Consider the following 20,088-nt stretch of genomic DNA (forward strand, 5'->3'; position numbering starts at 1 on the left):
AGTAATCCCCCTCGGATATAATGCACTTGTGCCAACGCTTTTTCCAATCCTCAAAGCATTTCAAAAAATCATTTTTTGTGATATTGTTTAGTTCATCCTTCGATGCCGTCTTTATCTCCTCAATCGTGGCAAAACGCCGTCCTTTCATGGGCCTCTTCAGTTTTGGGAACAAGAAAAAGTCACAGGGGGCCAGATCTGGGGAATACGGTGCCTGTGGCATCGTTACTGTGTTGGTTTTAGCCAAAAATTCGCGCACAAGCAACGATGTGTGAGCAGGGGCGTTATCATGATGCAAAAGCCAATTTTTATTTTTCCACAAATTCGGACGTTTCTGGCGGATTGCTTCGCGCAAATTGCGCATAACTTGCAGGTAATATTCCTTATTTACTGTTCTACCCTGTGGCAAGAACTCATGATGCAACACGCCCCTGCAGTCAAAAAAAACTGTAAGCAATACCTTTACATTTGATCGAACTTGGCGTGCTTTTTTTGGTCTTGGTGATCCAGAATGCCTCCACTGGGACGATTGAGTCTTAGTCTCGACGTCATAACCGTATACCCATGTTTCGTCACCTGTTATAACCCTGTTGAGTAAATCTGGATCATCGTTGACGTCATTCAGTAGCTCTTGGGCGATGCTCATGCGACGTTTCTTTTGGTCGAAATTGAGCAATTTCGGAACAAACTTCGCTGACACACGTCTCATGTCTAAAACACTCGTCAAAATTGATTGGCACGAACCAAATGAGATGCCAATATCATCAGCAATTTCTCTAATGGTAATTCGACGATTTCCCAACACTATTTTCTTCACTTCTTCAAGATTCTCATCAGTTGTTGATGTGCTGGGGCGTCCAGAACGAGGTTCGTCGTCGGTGTCTTCTCGGCCTTCTTGGAAGAGTTTATACCACTTGTAAACATTTTTTTGGCTTAAAGTAGACTCACCGTATGCCACTTTCAGCATTTCAAGTGTTTTGGAACATTTGATTCCATTTTTCACACAAAATTTAATGCAAACTCTTTGATCCATGTTTTTAGACATCATCAAATCGTGGAGCACGCAAAACACTTCTAACCTTGATGTCTCTCACAAACAAACCAAACATACTACAAAGCTGAAATTTGGAACGTATGTTCTAGACGAGTGTACCGACATAACCAAATAAAAAAGTCGAAGATCGAACGGACGTACCCCGCTAAATTTCAAAATTCACCTTACTTTTTGATCACACCTCGTATGTACGGTCTACCAGAATCTAATCGCAATTGACAAGGAACTATCTTATTATATTACATTTGAGATGAGGCCATTAATGAGTTCGATTTAACAAAAACATTACGTTTTCGTGTCATAAGCACATCATACTTAAGTAAGAGTGTTCGTGTACCAGTCGTCAATGATAAGTCCTAACTGTTATTGACATTAAAACCACCTAAACGAAAACAATACATCATCGATGTTAAACATGAGATTTATTGTCCAACAAAAATGATCGTTACGAAATATTGTATGTCACACGTCGTATTGCAGAACACACCGGTTTAGATATATACCTATATAAGGCACTTTCATATATAGTCTTTACAATTGTATTTTGTACTAAAACTGATTGTTATTGAAAAAAATTAAGCACAAAAAAATGGTGATTTTCTTTCTTTCAATAATTAATTCAATTAATTTTTCAAATCAACCCGATTGTTTTTAATTTTAAAATTATCAGTGGAAAAGTTCTGTATTTAAAACAAATCAATCTATTTTTTAAATCTACATAATGTAATAATTATATATCAATTGGTTTTTCGGTATTAAAACAAGTTTTGTGTTGATTGTTAGTATATTATAAACATGAAATGATGGTTTACACAATAATAAAGGAAGCAATTCGTTTTTATTAAGCGAGTTAGGAAATAGAATGATTCTTATTTTCATATTGTTATATTATTTATGAGTGAGAAATCCAAGTTTTATAAATAACAGAAATCTTTGTTTAAATTTGAGTAAGCTGATAGCAAGAACAAGATAATATTTTTTATTTTACAGAATGCAAGAGCGGTGAAGCATTTTTTCAAAAAATGAGAAAGATGGGAATCGACAACCCAAAAATAATATTTAATTTTAAAATACATTTACGATATACAAGCTATTTATTTTTCAATTAGTTTCAATGTTTTCAAACTTCTTTACAAAGTACAAAATGAGATGTTGATCTGAAATATTTCAGTAAAACTTAATTTTGAAATCTGTCAAACCTTTTCATTTATAATTCAATTAATCTACTTCAGTTTGAATGGAAAATGTAACTGCCAAATAGTTTATGTATTTAAAAAAAATCTTTGCTCAGAGTGATTTGGGACTCATACCCAATCTACTTCGACAGAGACTATTATTATCATATAAAGTGATATATGATAAAGCACTAAAAAAATATTAGTAACTTCTGAAACATATTTTCAAGAATGGTTTTTCACTCAATAATGTGATGCAAACATAATTTTTCTTAATCAAATTATGTTTCGAACAATGTATACTCTTAAAATTGAAATTCAAAAACATGCAAGTTCCCTATCGTTCACTGTTAATTACTTTAGTACTGATTACAGGGTATAAACAAGTTGAGAACTTACTACTGATCAAAACGAGTATCTTAATCCGCCTATACCTCTGAGTTGTAATCAAGAGATTTTTGAATTAACTGTCGCAGAAAACTATATAGAGTAATCAGAGATGATTACACGTAAGGTTAAATTATGTCTGTCTGTCTGTCTATATCTGTACTTACGTTATTGACACCACTGCGGCTCTCGGAGAGTCCGGGAGCTTAGGATCTCTACACAACTATTCTGACACATTGAAAAAGACATGGATTCTGACATATGACAAGTGTAGAGATGGCTGATTATTGGCTAAAAAACCCTAGAAATCTTAAAAACATTATAATAACATAATTGCAATAACATGAAAAAATCAAAATCATTTTCACAGATGGAAGTCATCAGATAGTATAAATGACATGAATTATGACAAGATTTATGTCATGTTATTAAAAGACTGCGTGTACAAAAAAGTGTTAAATGTTTTATATATCATATTCTATGCAATTAATAAATACGATAATGCGTACTTTAACATTTTAAGTATACTAAAGCATAAAATATTTTTTTACATGTCAGAATTCGTGTCCTTTTCAATGTGTTAGAATCATTCTTCAAACTCACTTCCTATACGGTCAAGTTTAATCTATAAAGCAATCATGTAATGCTCTACTTATAAATAGTAAAAAAATGTTTCCCGCATTCATTAATACTTATTTCTAGTCCACACGGTACAACTATTAGACTCAAGACTATATTGTTTCGTTTCGTGGCACTAATGTATCTATCAACATTTGTATAATGTCTGTTTTTTTTCACTTTTACCTAATTTTTAATTATAGATATGTAAATGCTGACGATATGATGCTTCGTATTCTACGAAGAAAATATGTAAAACATATGTGTAGCACGAAGTAAGAGTGTAAGAGAAGCAATGATGGAATCGACGAGGAGAAGATTGGTTTTTTAGAGGTTCTACAGCAGTGCGGTTTTGCGTCATTGGATTCTTTAGATGGTCGTAATAGATCTATAAATGGAGTTACACATGTTTTCAATGCCTTTTATTCCATATAATATGATGGTGACGTCATTTTTACCGAAGCTGACTTTTGTGAAGCGCTAACAGCGAAAAGCCGCTGATTAGTTTCAAGATTTATTTCGGGTGTCTCTTTCACTATCTTAATGAAGGATACCCTTTACTATACTCATTCTCCGTGACCTCTCTTTTTCATTTAAACATAAACGGAATATGTGGAAAACATGTTCCATAAATATAATATGGGCATACAAGACAGATATTTTGTATGCTAAAGCTGTTTTATCTACTTCTATTTTAATTAATTCATCTATTTTATTCAGATAAGAAATTATTTTTTTATATTTGTAACATCGGGAACAGATCAGGCCATATAATAGCGGCAAAATTTAAATATTTATGAAAAGGGGAATTTCACTCAATTAGAGTAATGGCTAATTAAAGTCTGACCTTGTTCTTGGTAACGCGCTTTACCCTTATGGGTTTAACCCTTTATAGCCTATTTTTTACGTGTTTTGTCTTATCAAAGATGTGGCAAAGCGACTGTCGAGAGAACTCAGTATTCTAATTTGAAAGACTCCGGAAATCTCTGTATCACTTATTTAGGGTAATAAATACTTAAATTAAATTTCTACAAATCATTTACTATAAATTAGAAAAGTCTTACACCTACTTCATTGTAACATACGAGGTCTGTCCGGAAAGTATCAGGCCAACCTTTATATTTTCGTGCTAGCGTTATTTTTTATCATCTGGTGGATGGCATCCTTCAAAGTCATCCCTACTTGATTGAATAACATGGTTCCATCGATGTTTCCACTTTTCAAAACAGTCCTGGAACTCACTTTTAGGGATAGCCTTAAGTACACTCGTCGCAGTGTTTTGTCATCGAATCGGTGTCCTTTGAGTGGTTTTTTTAGTTTTGGAAACAGCCAAAAGTCACCAGGGGCTATGTCGGGACTGTATGGAGCTTGTCGAAGCAATGCAATATTGTGTTTGCTCAAAAAGTGCTGCACAAGATTGGATGAATGCGCTGGCGCATTATCGTGATGGAGAAGGCAGTCACCACTTTTCCAAACATGCGGCCGTTTTCTTCTTAATGCATCACGCAAACGTTTTAAAATTTGAACATAGTATTCTTTATTGATTGTCTGACCTGTTGATGCATATTCGTGATGTACAACACCTTCACAATCGAAAAAAACAATCAACATTGACTTAACATTGCTCCGACTTTGATGTGCTTTTTTTGGTGTTGGCGATTCAGAATGCTTCCACTGTGAGAATTGTTGTTTTGTTTCAGGATCATAACCATAAACCCATGATTCATCACCTGTAATAACTTTTCTAAGCACATTATCATCATTATTGACCATTTCCAGATTGTCCAGAGCGATTTCTAAGCGAATGTTCTTCTGCTCTGCTGTGAGCAATTTTGGGATGAATTTCGCACACACGCGTTTCATTCCTAAATTTTCGGTTAAAATTTCTGAAATGATAGTTTTTGGTATCCCAAAGTCTTCTTCTAGTTCTCGCACAGTCATACGACGATCTTGTTCGATTGTAAGTCGCACCCGCTCAATATTATCTGCGGTTTTTGTCGTCGAAGGTTAGCCGGAACGAGAATCACTATCGACCGAAGTGCGACCATCCTTGAACCGTTTATACTACTCTTTTATTCGTGTTTTGCTCATACACTCGCTTCCGAAGGCCTTTTGCATCATTTCAATAGTTTCCGAACTCGTTAGTTTCCGAAAGCAAAATTTCATGCAAATTCGTTGATCTTGTTTTTCAGTCATTTTTGATAATATCAAAATCCGACGAACGCGAAAAAAGCACTGTAAATAAAGACACGCTGCGCATGAACTATACGTCCGGCAGGTGTCAGTAAGTAACCAATAGATTCGTGAGGCTTTGCTGTTGACGTTTCTGTCCGGTAGAGGTCGCTCGAATACTATGGCGTGAAGATATAAACGTAGGCCCGATACTTTCTGGACAGACCTCGTACGTATAACCGAACTTGGTAATACAAACACAGGATTAAGAGAGCAACGAATCATCGTAGTTCGCAGATTTATAATAGGCTTAGGGAAAAATGTTGTAACGGGGCCCTGGCTAGAATAGCCGGCTCTGTCTCGCTCGCTCTCTCTCTCTCTCTCTCTCTCTCTCTCGCAACCTCGCTTCTTCGCTGTTGTCCTGGCGAGCGTTTGAAAACTATGAACTGATACTGATGCTCGCACCGCTTTATTTCAAGACCAATACCTGAGCCGGGCATCATCATTAGGAGCCAATTGAGACCGAGAGCAGCAGCGGTAAGAAGAAGAGAGAGAGAATGACGCGTCACGAGTAGAGAGTAAGCGAGCGCGAGTGACCCGCGGCGATCCGCTCGCGAGAGCGAAGCTGCCGGCGTTGCTGGAGCCGACGCGCGAACGATTAGAGGAGGGAGTTCGAGCCGAGATTCAGTCAGACGGATTGTTTGTCGGCCCAGCTTGCGCACGTGAAAGCGAGCTTAATCGGACAAAGATATCAGAGGACAACGAGCAGATTGCAGCACGGAAAGAGGACTTCCAACGACTTTAGCATCGTAGGATCCACATCCGAGCCTGACCCGAGCCTGCCAGCAATCCCGCAGTATTTCCTGCGTGCAGCGGAATTACCAGCAACAGTTCCTGCCAGCAGCATCAACAGCGATTCCTGCCAGCAGGACAAATTGCCTATTCAAAGTGGCCGTCATTTGCTTCGAGGCTTAAATTCAAACACCTCTGGAAATTGTAGGAGGAATGAACTAAGGTTGTTTCGAGGTCGGCCTAAAGTGGAAAATCCTATTTTGAAAACCGCTATATACCCACAATCTTACTTTCAAAATAAATTTAAGGACAAATCTTCAAAATTAATTCAGCAACTTTTAGTGGTAATGTTCGGTTTTTATGACTTGTGGTTCCTCCGATGTATACCTTACAAATACTAGGCAATTGAATTCATTTGAAAAAAGGTAAAACTTACGCTATAGTAACATAATGAATCTAGCAAGATTGGTATTCTTCAGAATATTTAATCATAATAAATTTTGATAAAGGGTTTTAAAGTGTTTTTTGACATACCACGGTCTCCAATGTAGAATTATTCACATTTGTTGAAAATAAAAGATAATTCATCAAAAATTCTCATCTGTAGTAGACTGCAGAAATTTATATAAAATCTTTTATTTCTTTTTCTAAAAATGTTCTAGTTATCCTAGATTATGAACTTTCGGTATTACTATTGATTTATTTATCTCGTTGTTGTGGCATCTTTATGGCATCTTCTTTTTGATCGTTTATCGAAAATTGTATTAATTGTCTAATTTAAAGTTAAAATTTTGAATATGGCCGACTATCCTTCCGAAGAAATTTATGATATGATTCTAGTTCTCGGAGTGTCTTAATCGTTACAAAGCAGCAATAAGACTTTATACGCGACATTTTCCGAATAGAAAACATCCTGATCATACAACTTTATGGTGATAGACTCGATGAGCTCAAAACGAACATTTTGTTCACCGATGCAGACGCCGTGACTTGATAGAATGGATGCTCGCACATTAACTGTTCTAGCAGCTATCCATCTGGATCTTCACATCAACAGCAGACAAATAGAAATGGAAATCGGTATACCTAGAATAACAGCTTTGTCTATTTTTAATAGATTTCGATATCATTCTTACCACATTACCTTAGTCTAAAACTTAAAACAAAATCATATTGCTATGCGTATCAACTTCTGTCAATGGGCTTTGAGAATGATACAAGAAAATCCTAATTTTTTCAGATTTGTATTTTTTTCTGATGAGGCGAATTCCTGCAGTGGTGGTCAACTTAACAGATATAACTTAATTGAGAACATAATAGGTCAGATACAAATCCCCATTGGTACAGATCTATCGACAGACAATATCGTTGGAGTTTCATAGTATGGTGTGGTATATTAAATGGTTACTTGATCGGACCTTATTTCTACTATGGAAACATTGATACAAATAGATATTTAGAATTGATAAGGAATAGGTTACCAGAAATGTTAGAAGATGTTGATCTAGAATCAAGAAGAAGATTGTGGTTCCAGCAGGACGGTGCGCAAGCTCATTTCGCACGAATTGTTTGTAATTTTTTGGACATGACATACGGAGAACAATAGATCGGACGAGGAGGTCCAATCGACTGGTCTCCATGATCACCGGATCTCACATCGCCAGATTTTAATTTGTAGGGAAATCTCAAGGACGTTGTTTATGCAGAATGGCTAACAACGTGGGAGGATATGATGGTTCGCATCCACCAAGCTTACAGAGCTCTTCCAAGGGAACATTATTAAGAACATTTGAGAATTTCCAGAGATGTTTGAGTTTATGCCTCGAAGCAAATGACGGCCACTGCGAACAGGCAATTTGTGGATAAGAAGTGAGAGGCACGGGGACTCACGGTAAACAAGCATCTCTTACTGAAACATCTGAATATTCTTCTAGGTTAACCTCGAAATGACCTTCGGAATAAGTTTGGGGTCATTTGGATCCCATACGTATTACTCTGTCTAAACGCGAAAATGGATGTAGGCTGCGAATAACGTTTTCCTAGGTTGACCTTAAAATGACCTTGGGAATGAGGTGGTCACATAGACCCCATAGACATGACCTTTTATAAACGTAGAAATGAACGTAGAATGCGAATATTTGATCAAAAATAGGGATTCCTGTTGAAACAAAAGATTGCCCAAGAAATGAATTTTAGGATGGATAAAGGTCTCATGGACCCCCACACATGTTACATTACCTAAATCTAAAATTTCCTGCCTAATACAAATCTGTCATTATAAATAGGTTTTCCTATTTAAAAAACAACATTGATCTTGAAATAACCTTGGAAAAATATGTTCAAGGTCAAATGCAATATCACCAAAACATGGCCCTCTCAAAGTTAAGTAACTTTTGTCTGAAATTTTTTTCCAGAAAAAGCATACTAATCGTGATATCTTAGTGGGGCGATTGAAATTGGCCACTCTGTATAAAATTTTATATACAGGGTGTCCAAAAAGTAACGATACACCTGAGAAATTTTCTAAGCCGGTTATTTAATTAACCGGGTGAAGGTTGTTCTTAAAGTAACTTTTTACGAGGAATCCGATGGTAACCTTGGATTTGATCTTGAACCTCATTTTCAAGGTTATTTTGAGGTCAACCTCATTTTTTTAAATGGAAACCCCTATTTTTTATGGCGGAATCGAAAAAAGTGAAGACTCTCACGTATGGATGAGTTGAGGTTTGAAGTTAATGTGACCTCTAGGGGTCAGATGAAGGTCGAACTGTGGCTTTGTAATAGTACCGGGATTTTAGTGGTACAAGGAAGCAAATAAAGGTCATGGAAACCCCCATTTTCGACAGCGGCAATCGAAAGAGCGGAAAATTTCACATCCAAATATCTACTTAGATCATAAGTCAAGGGCGAACTTAAAGTTTAACGTCAGTCGAAGGTCATCCAAACCTAAAGACGCCCTAAAATTTTTTAAAGTTTTTTTCATAATGGAGAAGGGTATTTATTTAGTATTTGCCCATCGGAGATCCGTGACCTTGAATTTAACCTTCAACCTCATTATCAAGGTTTTTTCAAGATCAATTTTTTTTACTTTTAGCGTTACCAAGGAACAACGACGTGGACGTAGTAAAAATCTGTCCCCTTGGGGTGCTTTATTTTCGTGAGTACCCCTCGCCTCTCACGATCAGGGTGCTTGATTTTCGTGAGTTCCCCTCGCCTCTCACGATCGGGGTGCTTGATTTTCGTGAGTTCCCCTCGCCTCTCACGATCGGGGTGCTTGATTTTCGTGATTTCCTCTCGCCTCTCACGATCGGGGTGCTTGATTTTCGTGAGTTCCCCTGGCCTCTCACGTATGATTTATCTTACATCAGCACATCTTATTTTAAGTGCTCGAATTGTTCACCGTTCACTTCTTGACAGTAAGCTAATCGGTGGTAAAAAGCATCAACAGCATTTTGGATCATTTCAGTGGGAATGAGAGCTGATTCGTCTATGATCCTTTGACGTAATTCATCCAAGTTTTGGGGTTTAGTTTTGTATACCCGATCCTTTAGATAACCCCAATAGAAATAATCTAAAGGCGTCAAATCGGGGGACCTAGCTGGCCTTTCAATTGTGCCTCTCCTTCCTATCCACCGATTATCAAACACCTCATCTAAGTAAATTCGAACGTCTCGTCCATAGTGAGCTGCAGCACCATCCTGCTGATACCATGTATTTTCGAAGTTGTCTCCGACTATTTCTCTAATTGCTGGAACTATTTGATTACGAAGCACCTCTTCATAATTTTGAGCGTTTAAGTTACCATCAATAAAGAATGGCCCTATGATTCGATTATTTACTATTCCAGCCCAAACATTCAACTTCTGCGGATATTGCGATTTATCTTCTCGCATCCAGTGTGGATTTTCCGCACCCCAGTACCTGCAATTATGTCGATTTAATGTTCCGTCAAGTTGAAAAGTTGCTTCATCAGAGAAAACTATGTTTAATGGAAGATTTGGATTTTCAATTATGCGTGCCATCATATCTTCACAAAACTCAACACGACGATCGAAATCGTCTTCATTCAACTTGTGAACCAGGTGTACTTTAAACGGATGGAATTTTGCTGTTTTTAAAATGATATGTACGGACGATGTACTTATGTCATGCTCTTGAGCAACTCTGCGGATGCAATTATGTGGATTTTCAGTGAATGATAATAGAACATTTAATAAATTCTCTTCATTTATTGCTGAGCGTGGTCTGCCTGACTTAGGTAGATTTCTGACATGGCCAAAATTTACAAACCTTGAAATAGTATTCTGAACAGTAGACATAGCAATTGGAGTTCTATTAACCCGAAATGTCTCATTAAAAATATTTCTCACTGCCCTGTAAGATCTTTATACTCCACCCCAGCCTCTCATCATAAGAAGTGATATTCTTTCTCGTTCAGTGAGGCGTTCCATTTTAAGTCAGCGAATCGAAATTTACTCAAAAATCAATCAGAATTAAAAACAAAAAGTTTGCAACCTAAATAAATGTTTTCAAAAAATGAAAATTATAATTTGAGTACTTTTACAAAAAAGTTCTACTACAGTCCGACTAATGCACTAATGCTTTATGGAGATTTTCGAATGGTAAAATCTTTTCAAATATGTTGCTTTTTTAAATATTAATTTTTGAAAATGCAATTGTCCCGAAGAATAAGCTCAAAACGATAAAGTTAGCATAGTACATTTCCTAAGGATAGAACCAAGTGAAATTGTTAGTGGATTTTCAATGAATAGGTATGGGATAGTAACCTTAAAAAGTTTAACCGGCTAATCAAGTTATTAAGAAAATAAGCGTAAAAAATCATTGTTGATAGGCGAGGGGAACTCACGAAAATCAAGCACCCCGATCGTGAGAGGCGAGGGGAACTCACGAAAATAAAGCACCCCAAAGGGGTATTTTACTACGTCCACGTCGTTGTTCCTGGGTAACGCTAAAAGTAAAAAAAATTGATCTTGAAAAAACCTTGATAATGAGGTTGAAGGTTAAATTCAAGGTCACGGATCTCCGATGGGCAAATACTAAATAAATACCCTTCTCCATTATGAAAAAAACTTTAAAAAATTTTAGGGCGTCTTTAGATTTGGATGACCTTCGACTGACGTTAAACTTTAAGTTCGCCCTTGACTTATGATCTAAGTAGATATTTGGATGTGAAATTTTCCGCTCTTTCGATTGCCGCTGTCGAAAATGGGGGTTTCCATGACCTTTATTTGCTTCCTTGTACCACTAAAATCCCGGTACTATTACAAAGCCACAGTTCGACCTTCATCTGACCCCTAGAGGTCACATTAACCTCAAACCTCAACTCATCCATACGTGAGAGTCTTCACTTTTTTCGATTCCGCCATAAAAAATAGGGGTACCCATTAAAAAAAATGAGGTTGACCTCAAAATAACCTTGAAAATGAGGTTCAAGGACAAATTAAAGAGCACCGTTGAAAGTTACCTGGGGTTATCCTTTTGTTTGTTTTGTTTAACCACTGAATTTGCGAGATTTTTAAGAATTCATACTTTGACCTCCAGTTGACCTCTAGGGGTTACCTCAACCTCATACCTCAATACATATCTGGACGTAAAATTTTCCGCTCTTTCCGATTCCGCCATAAAAAATAGGGGTTTCTATTTAAAAAAATGAGGTTGACCTCAAAATACCCTTGAAAATGAGGTTCAAGGTCAAATCCAAGGTTACCATCGGATTCCTCGTAAAAAGTTACTTCAAGAACAACCTTCACCCGGTTAAAAAAATAACCGGCTTAGAAAATTTCTCAGGTGTATCGTTACTTTTTGGACACCCTGTATAATATTTTTACATATAAAATTTAATGCATACAATTATATAAATAAAATGTATTGTATGATATTATTATGTTAGTAACATTAATAAATTCTCAATTCTAGTTCGAAAGGGAGAAAGCTGATTAATGAATATGATTCATTATATTCATTGAGTTATGACTATAGTTATTTATACTCTTAATCATTTGTATACATTTTTGAAAGTAGAAAAAAATTAAAATATTAATTTTCTTAATATCTACGAAAGCCAAACTGGTACAAAATTTTCAAAAACTATGTATGTCAATGTAATAATAATAATAGTTTACTCTTATTATTATTACATTGACAAATAATTAATATTAATATTAATTATTTTCTAAATACTGTAAAAATAGAAAAAAGTGCATTAGAAAACTTTCTGCGAATATTTCAACATAGTAAGACCAGGAAGTAGCTATGTCTTGCCAAAAATTTGTAATTTTCTTTTTTGAACTATACAAATTTAAAGGATTTAAAGGGTTATAGTGAAAATTGAAATTTTCGTTGACAATTCGCAGAAATTCGAGATGAAAAAGAATAAAGAGTCAAAATACATGAACGAAAATAACAGATTTACATTCCTTCTCAAAAGTCACATCGAAAAAATGATTTATAATGTAAATTTAATATAAATATTAGATTGGCTTTCGAGAAAATTGACATTTTTGTCAACTTTGTGTGAAAAATCGCGATTTAAAAACATAAGAACTCAATATACGTGAAGAGAATTACGTATTTGGATTTATTATCAAATAATTCATAAAAAGCGTGCATCACAATGCATTTTTAGTATGAATATCAAATTTTCCATAGAAAAAATGAAATTTTTGTAAAAATGGTAGCGAAAAGTTTTTTGACCTTGAAACGTAAAAATATCGTTTCAAGGAAAACGGATTCGAATTTCTCGATTAAAAATACACTGAAAACGCTATTTTAATATTTTTTTGAGGATGAATCCGTGTAAGACTTTATTTTTGTCCATTTTTTCACCATTGTTGACCATTGTGCAACGGTTACATTTTATGGCATTCACAAATTATGAAGCTTATTTTGACAAAACATGTTAAATTTAGAGAAAAATTAACCTTTAAAAATATAGATAAGATTGATGAATTGACTAGAGAATATAACGAGAATTTGAGCTCGTAGTAGTAAATGAGAAAGAAATATTAGAGAAAACCTTTGACTCGAGTTCAGAAGGAAATATTACAGAAAAAACTAAATTTCCCAAGAGAAAAATAGAAAATATCAAAAGAAATGGAGAGTCAGACTATAGTACAATCTCAGAGAGATAGCAAGGTAAAACGACATTATAAATCAATGTCAAAAAGAAAGGCAAATCTTCTGATGAAAAAATTATATTGAAAGCTAGATTAGTGCTTAGGAGATACAAAGATACTAATGAATATGATCTTAGAGAAACGTATGCCTCGGTATCAAGACTTACTATAATTAGAGCCGCGATTACAAAAATTAATAAACTAGATCTCATAATCTCTCAATGAGATGTTAAAACTGCATTTTTAAATGAAGAATTATTGATAGAAATATATATTGAAATACCTGAGGGAGTACAAGTAGATAAATAAAGGAAAGAAAATAAAGTTTGCAAATCACATAAAGCTGTATATGGTTTAAAGATTAGTCCAAATAAATGAAATCAATTTTCCATAGAGGTTGAGAAACTAGGTTTTCAGAGATATATAAATGAACTATGCTTATTAACTTATAGGAGGTGTAATGATTATACTCATTCTCTTTGTAGATGATATATTATTACCTGGAAATGAGTTAAAGAAAATAATGAAGTCAAAGACCATTGAGTTCTGTATTTAAAATGAAAGATGTAGGAGAACTTAAACAGTATTTAAGCATACAAATAACCAAAAATAAAAATAAGAAAGAAATCAAGTTAAGTCTAAGCAGATATATTGAGAAAATATTAGAGAGATTTGAAATGAATGAAAATAGACCATAAAACACACCTATGATTACGAAACAAGTTAAAACCAGTTAAGAACTTAGAAGAATCAGAAGAATCCAGGAAAATAAAATTTCCTTATAGAGAAGCCATAGGTTGCTTGATGTATCTTGCTAATATAACAAGACCTGATATTTCATTTGCTATAAATTATTTAGCTAGGAATCAATACAATCCTACGATGGAAGATTGAAAAGAGTTTTTAGATATGTTAGAGGAACTTCTAATCTAGGTCTAACTTACTAAGACAACACAGAAAACTTAGAAGTATACACTGATGCGAGCTTTAGAGACAACTTAGACTCATCTTCCACAAGTGGAATGATTGCTCGTTTATTTGGAGATACTGTTATGTGAAGAAGCCGCAACCAAAGTGTTATAAACCTATCTACTTGTCATGCGGAATATTTTGCTACGAGCGAGGTTTGTTAAGAAATGATATTTTTAAACAAAGTTAGAGACATGTTTGCTTAACAATGTACCCAATAACCATTAGATGTGATAATAAATCCTCAATTAGGTGTCCGTAAAAGAAAGAAAACTACAAATTAAAAAACTTTGGCGAATGAATAAATGAAATTAAAATTAATTTGGAAAATAGAGAAAAGACGGAAGTTAAAAATAAATTATCTAAAACACATGGAGACTATATTAACCAATACATTACAGAGAGAAAAATAAAGATTATATAGGTACCTTCTAACGAAAATCGAGCAGATATTTTTATTAAGCTTCTTCCTTTTGATGTATTAAGAAAACTTAGAGACACCATAATGAATGAATAAAAATTTGTGTTATGCTATTTTTGAATCATTTACAGAAGAGAAAGCCAATGGGATTAACACATAAACTTTCAGTCACTGGGATATGCATGCGCTTACAAGAAAAGGAGTATTAAGTGTGTTTGTATGCATGTGCATGCACCCAATCATGTGACGTCCGTACCCTTTTAGAGAGAAAATATTAATAAATTTCGTCATTTGACGACAATAATACACAATGTATTTAACCGAGAGATTTAAGCGCATGTGAAAATACAAGTTTTCACACAATTAACAAACAGTCACTATTGTTGTACATGACAAGTAAGAGAGAGAGATAGGGAGAGAGAGAGAGAGAGAAAGAGAGAGATGTAACGGTTTAGGTTGGTTAAGGCCGACACCGTGCGTCACTTCTCTCTCTCCGACATCGGCAAGGGCTCATGGCGGGCATCTGGCGCACGTATGTTTCGTCCCCGATGCCAGTCTTTTGTTTCAGCATCGGTTTCTCTCTTCATCAAGAAAGAAAGAGAGAGCAGCAGCAGTATTAGTGGCCAGGAGCGCGCAACAACATGCGCTCTCGTTAGTTATCGAGGGAGAAAGAGAGAGGGAGAGAGAGAGAAGAGTGTGAGAAGCAGTCTCTCATGCACTATTGCGTCGCTTCATGTAAGCATTAAGGAAGTGACCCCGCAAGCGAGAGCATACCAATTAACGCACCAACAGTATTCTCGAGAGCGGCCCTTTGTCCACCAGTCACGCCATATCCAAGGAGGTCACCAGCCGGCAGAAAGACGATCAACTCGCCAGCCCAGAGGACTTCACCAATTAACAGGTCATACTCTCTCCTCTCGTTTCTCTTCCTTAATCGGTTTTAACCCTTTTTTGGCTATTCGCGATTTATGCGCTATGCCAGGCTCTCGTGGGCCAGTACAGCTGAATTAGTGGTTAAGTTGTCTTTTTTATTGTGTATCGAGTCGGTTGTATGATGGCAAGGCGCTCACGTGCCGGTCATCTCATTTAGTTGATAAGAAGTTATTGTGCATTACGTTAAGGTTTGATAGATTGTTCTGTTCGTCATCGCTCAAGGTAGTGATTTTATAATAAACGTATTTGGTTGGTAAAAGGTGAGAATATTTATTGCGATCGCCTTTCCTCTTCTGCCTTGGTGGGAGCGTTATACCGCCTCCCTTACCTCCCCCTTAAAGAATTTGGTGATAGCGGGAAAAGATTATAGGCCAAGGACGGCCGACGCTATTACAGAGAGAGAGAGAGAGAGAGAGAGAGAGATAAATAAAACCAAATTCGAGCTGGCGGAAGGGGCAGTGCACGCAAAATAAAGTAAGCTCTCTCGAAGCAGAAAGTTTTTGTCTATATGGTTTCCTGCATCGTTGCTGCAGACAATGATGCGCAAGTGGCTTGGTAGTTATGCAAGAGATGTGCGCATTGGTAGGTATCTTATTGGCCACCTCTTGCTATTCATGACGTCCGGAAAACGGTGAACCGGATGATGAGATTCTTACTCTTGGAAGCGCAAGGAGTCCAGCTTTCGACCCACTCAACTTTATTTGGTCAGTCACCAGACGTACTCGGTAATACCACCATGTACGAATTAGGTTGCACCATAAATACGAAGTTTCTCATTAGTGTAAAACAACGCAAAGAGACATAGTAGCTTGGGAAACGACTTTATCTTTTTATTATTTTCTGCAACTTGTTAGTCGAAGTGATACTAACCTTTTTGCTTATTCGCATGCCGCCCTCTCTGTCAGGTTGACACTTACTATTTTCTGTCACGGTCGTTCCTGATTATAGGCGTGCTTTATCGAATATTTATTCGTTAAAACCTATAAGGGCGCGCGTGCACGCGCGCGCGCATGTGTGTATGTGTGTGTGTATCTGTGTGTGTAAACTCGTAAAAAATTTAAATATTTTTCTATTTAAATATATTTAAACTTTTTCATAGATATTATGAATATTTAGTCATTATCTTCCATTAATTATAAAATACTGCTAAAACCCAAATTATTGATCAATAACAAGAGTTTCTCAGCTTTATTTTTTTCAGTAATTTATAAGTTTTTGATAAATATCTAAATTAATAACTTATAATATGATTTTTCTATCGATAGATATGAGAATGGAGAAGAGGCTGTAATCAAAAAGTCAAGAGATGATTCCTTGATTGACCGTATAATATCAGATAGTCCCAGAAGTAAGTAAAGAAATCATACGTACAGACATAAGTACATACATACACACACACACATATATATTTTAATGAAGGTAATTTAATCTTGATTATCTCCGTATAGATTTATTCACAGCATACGAGTATTCAATATGAGGCTCATCGCCGCCTCTATTTACAACAAAGAGATTAACTCTTTACAAAGTGCTGAGTTGAACTATGAACTCGATTTTAGGCGAGAAAAATGTTAGTGAGTTAAGGTTTTGTATAAATATAAAAAATTAATAAGTAGACAAATACAGAGCAGCAAACAAGCGTTTTACTTCATTCTACCTGATAAAAGTTGACACGTCGCACAGTGGGAAATATCGGAAAAAATTCTACATACACGTTAATTTAAATTGAAAGAATTTTTTTTCCAAGCATCCTTAATATTAAGATGCAAAAATATCACTTTTCTGTATATATATTTCATCAACTCTATATATGCTATTTTAGACCAACTCTTTTTGTTAATCGTTAGACAAATATTTGAAGTCAAATCAACAAAAATGGTCTGAAATATCTGAAAAAATTTATACGTATATTTTTGAAAAACTAAATTCAATGCCGTTGCTATTTTCACCATTCAAGGACATATAAAAATCGTATCTGGGTAGTATCAATTTCATTTGAAGATCAAATCGTGATATATAGTCTAAAAAATGTAGTCATGTAAAGTCAAAAATATAAGTCATAAAAAATGTAAAATCAATTAAAGGTCAAACTAAGCAATTTTTTTTTAATTTTGAAAAACCTATACGAATGTTTTTAGTCTTGCTGAGACCAAATTTTATATTATTTCTACTATTAAAAACAGATGAATGTCATTTGGAGATCATTTAAAGGTCAATACGCCCATTTTCTTGCCTTAGCTGGCTTTTATTATTTTATCATCATTATTATTATATTATTATATTATATATAATATTATTATATAATTTGCAGCGGTAGTCGATTCGAACAATCGATACGTTCGCGATTCGACATACTCGAAGTGCTAGAGTGAATGATTAGGAGAGAGAGAGAGGGGGCTCGCGCGAGTTTAAGTTTTAGTATAGCCTCAGTTGTTAACTAGAAAACCGCCAATTTTTCAATTGAGTTTCTTTGCCGTTTGCCGAGCGAAAGTTTTTTGGTTTTATTTTGGTACGTGCGTGGGTGCGACTTGGAGGAGCGAGGAAAAGCACAACTGAGCCAAGAGCAGCGAAGAGTTGGGTAAGCAGCAACCGATCCGGTAGCTAAGGCAGCATTGTCGCAGCATCACCCGGGAGAAAAAATGTTTGCCGAAATCATTTACGGCTGATCACCATAATTGCATCGCAGGGTAGGTGTACCTCCCTTTTTCCGCGCGACGAAATATTTCCGAAAGTATTTTTATACGTGACTGTTGCCCGTTTCGTATTCGCGCCAAGCGTTATAGTTCACAATAAAATTTTATATTTTTTCTCTCTCTCTCCCAGGATAAATGTTAATCTTATACACGTGCGCAAGTCTTTCGGCCCAAAAAAGACTGTAACTTTTAATCCTATAAAAAGTTTAAGTTTATTCGCAGCACTACGTTCTTTGTTTCTCTATAATTTAACGGATCCGTTTCCTGAAATCTTTTAACCGATTTTATCTAGGGAATAGTGGAAATAAACATTAGTCTACGTACACCTAAGATAAAACAAGTGTCACAAATCAGATGAACATCGCGGGAGATTGTTCTTAAGACAACCCTCATTACAACAGTTAATCCACCCCGTTACAAACTTATTATTTAATTTGTAACGGAGAATTAGCGACCATTCCCGTCTGGATTACTCGCGGCCGTCCGCACAAATTATTTATTCGGGGATTCGGGAAGCAAAAGACGTTCCCACGACTGAATAACGCGTCGAGCATAAACACGTTAAACGTATAGATTTGAAATCAGGATGAGGAGTGATACAGCGGTGAACAGGATTTAAGGATTAACACACTAATCCTTAAATCGTCAACAATAGGTTTTAAGACGGCGATCTTGCGCTTATACACTACGAGCGGCACAATAACAAACGCGAACGCAAAGATGAAACGGTGGCTGGTCAGCCTGCCGATTCCCTTGTTAAAACTAAATGTTACAACAAATGCCCGACAAACACTTTCCGCCATCAAACTATCAACGGGGTAGCTAGCATGTCTGCTACCACCCATAAACTAGCGCCCAAACATGCAAGAGAGAGAGAGAAACAAGAGAAAAACACGGTACCGACCTCGACCTTCAGCCTCTCTGACGGCTAGAGCGCTCAGTAGTGTGACGTCACTGGTGTTCCCCTCGCTGACCGTTTCGCTGATGTTTGTTGTCGTCGTTATTTTCCTCTTTCTCGTCCTCTCGTTTGCTCTACAATGCTACTGCCTCAAACCGTAACTCGCTCATTGATTGTTATTGCTGTTGTCTCCGCCGCCTCTTTATTGCTCGGTACTGCGGCACGTCCAAAACTGCTCTCGCGCGCACCCGCGCACTTCGTCGATTACCCGCACGCACCGGTGCCGGGTATCCTTCAGGACACGGCTGGGCGCGACCCAGCTTCACGCTCTAATACTCGTTCGCGCACCGGGCGTGTCTCCGAAAACGAACAATCGTCGATAAGGTCGTGGGGCCAAATCGAAAAACCGTGACCTTAGGTTTGATCCGCGCACGCGACTTCCTCTGCTTACTGCCTAACAGAGACTCTCTCAAATTTCTCTCTCTCTCTCTCTCTCTCTCTCTTTCTCTCTCTCTTTCTCTCTTTCCTTTCTTCTAGGCCATCTCTATCGCTCCTGTCGTCAGCTCAGCCTGTGTACAGCACCTCGAAAACAAACATTCAAGCATGAGTATGCGTACCACACGCACACACTCTCAGCTTGGCGCGGCGTACGGGCATTTGCGAGAGCCAGACGGACGAAATCGGCTTAGCCAAGATTCTCCGTTACAAGTTTTTAATTTTTTGTTCGATTTAATAATTCTAACTTCTATATCCAACAATCCTTATATCTAATAACCGCAATAATCAAAATCAATACCTAGAATCATAACCTTATACTTATAACCTTGCCTAATAATCTTTACT

General features: G+C 36.4%; 1 protein-coding gene across 1 annotated transcript in view; it reads left to right on the top strand.

Annotated features, from left to right (window-relative positions):
* The window catches only part of LOC131666951 (putative uncharacterized protein DDB_G0282133), a 1,302,717-nt gene that overhangs the window by 780,211 nt on the left and 502,418 nt on the right, over positions 1 to 20,088 (top strand). The window contains exon 13 of the mRNA XM_058940077.1: positions 16,920 to 17,002. Within this exon, the coding sequence (XP_058796060.1) occupies positions 16,920 to 17,002 (83 nt within the window). The remainder of the gene's footprint in view (positions 1 to 16,919; positions 17,003 to 20,088) is intronic.

This window comes from Phymastichus coffea, unplaced genomic scaffold (assembly GCF_024137745.1).
Source record: "Phymastichus coffea isolate CEN01 unplaced genomic scaffold, Cenicafe_Pcof_1.1 PCOF00004, whole genome shotgun sequence".
Classification (NCBI taxonomy): Eukaryota; Metazoa; Arthropoda; class Insecta; order Hymenoptera; family Eulophidae; genus Phymastichus; species Phymastichus coffea.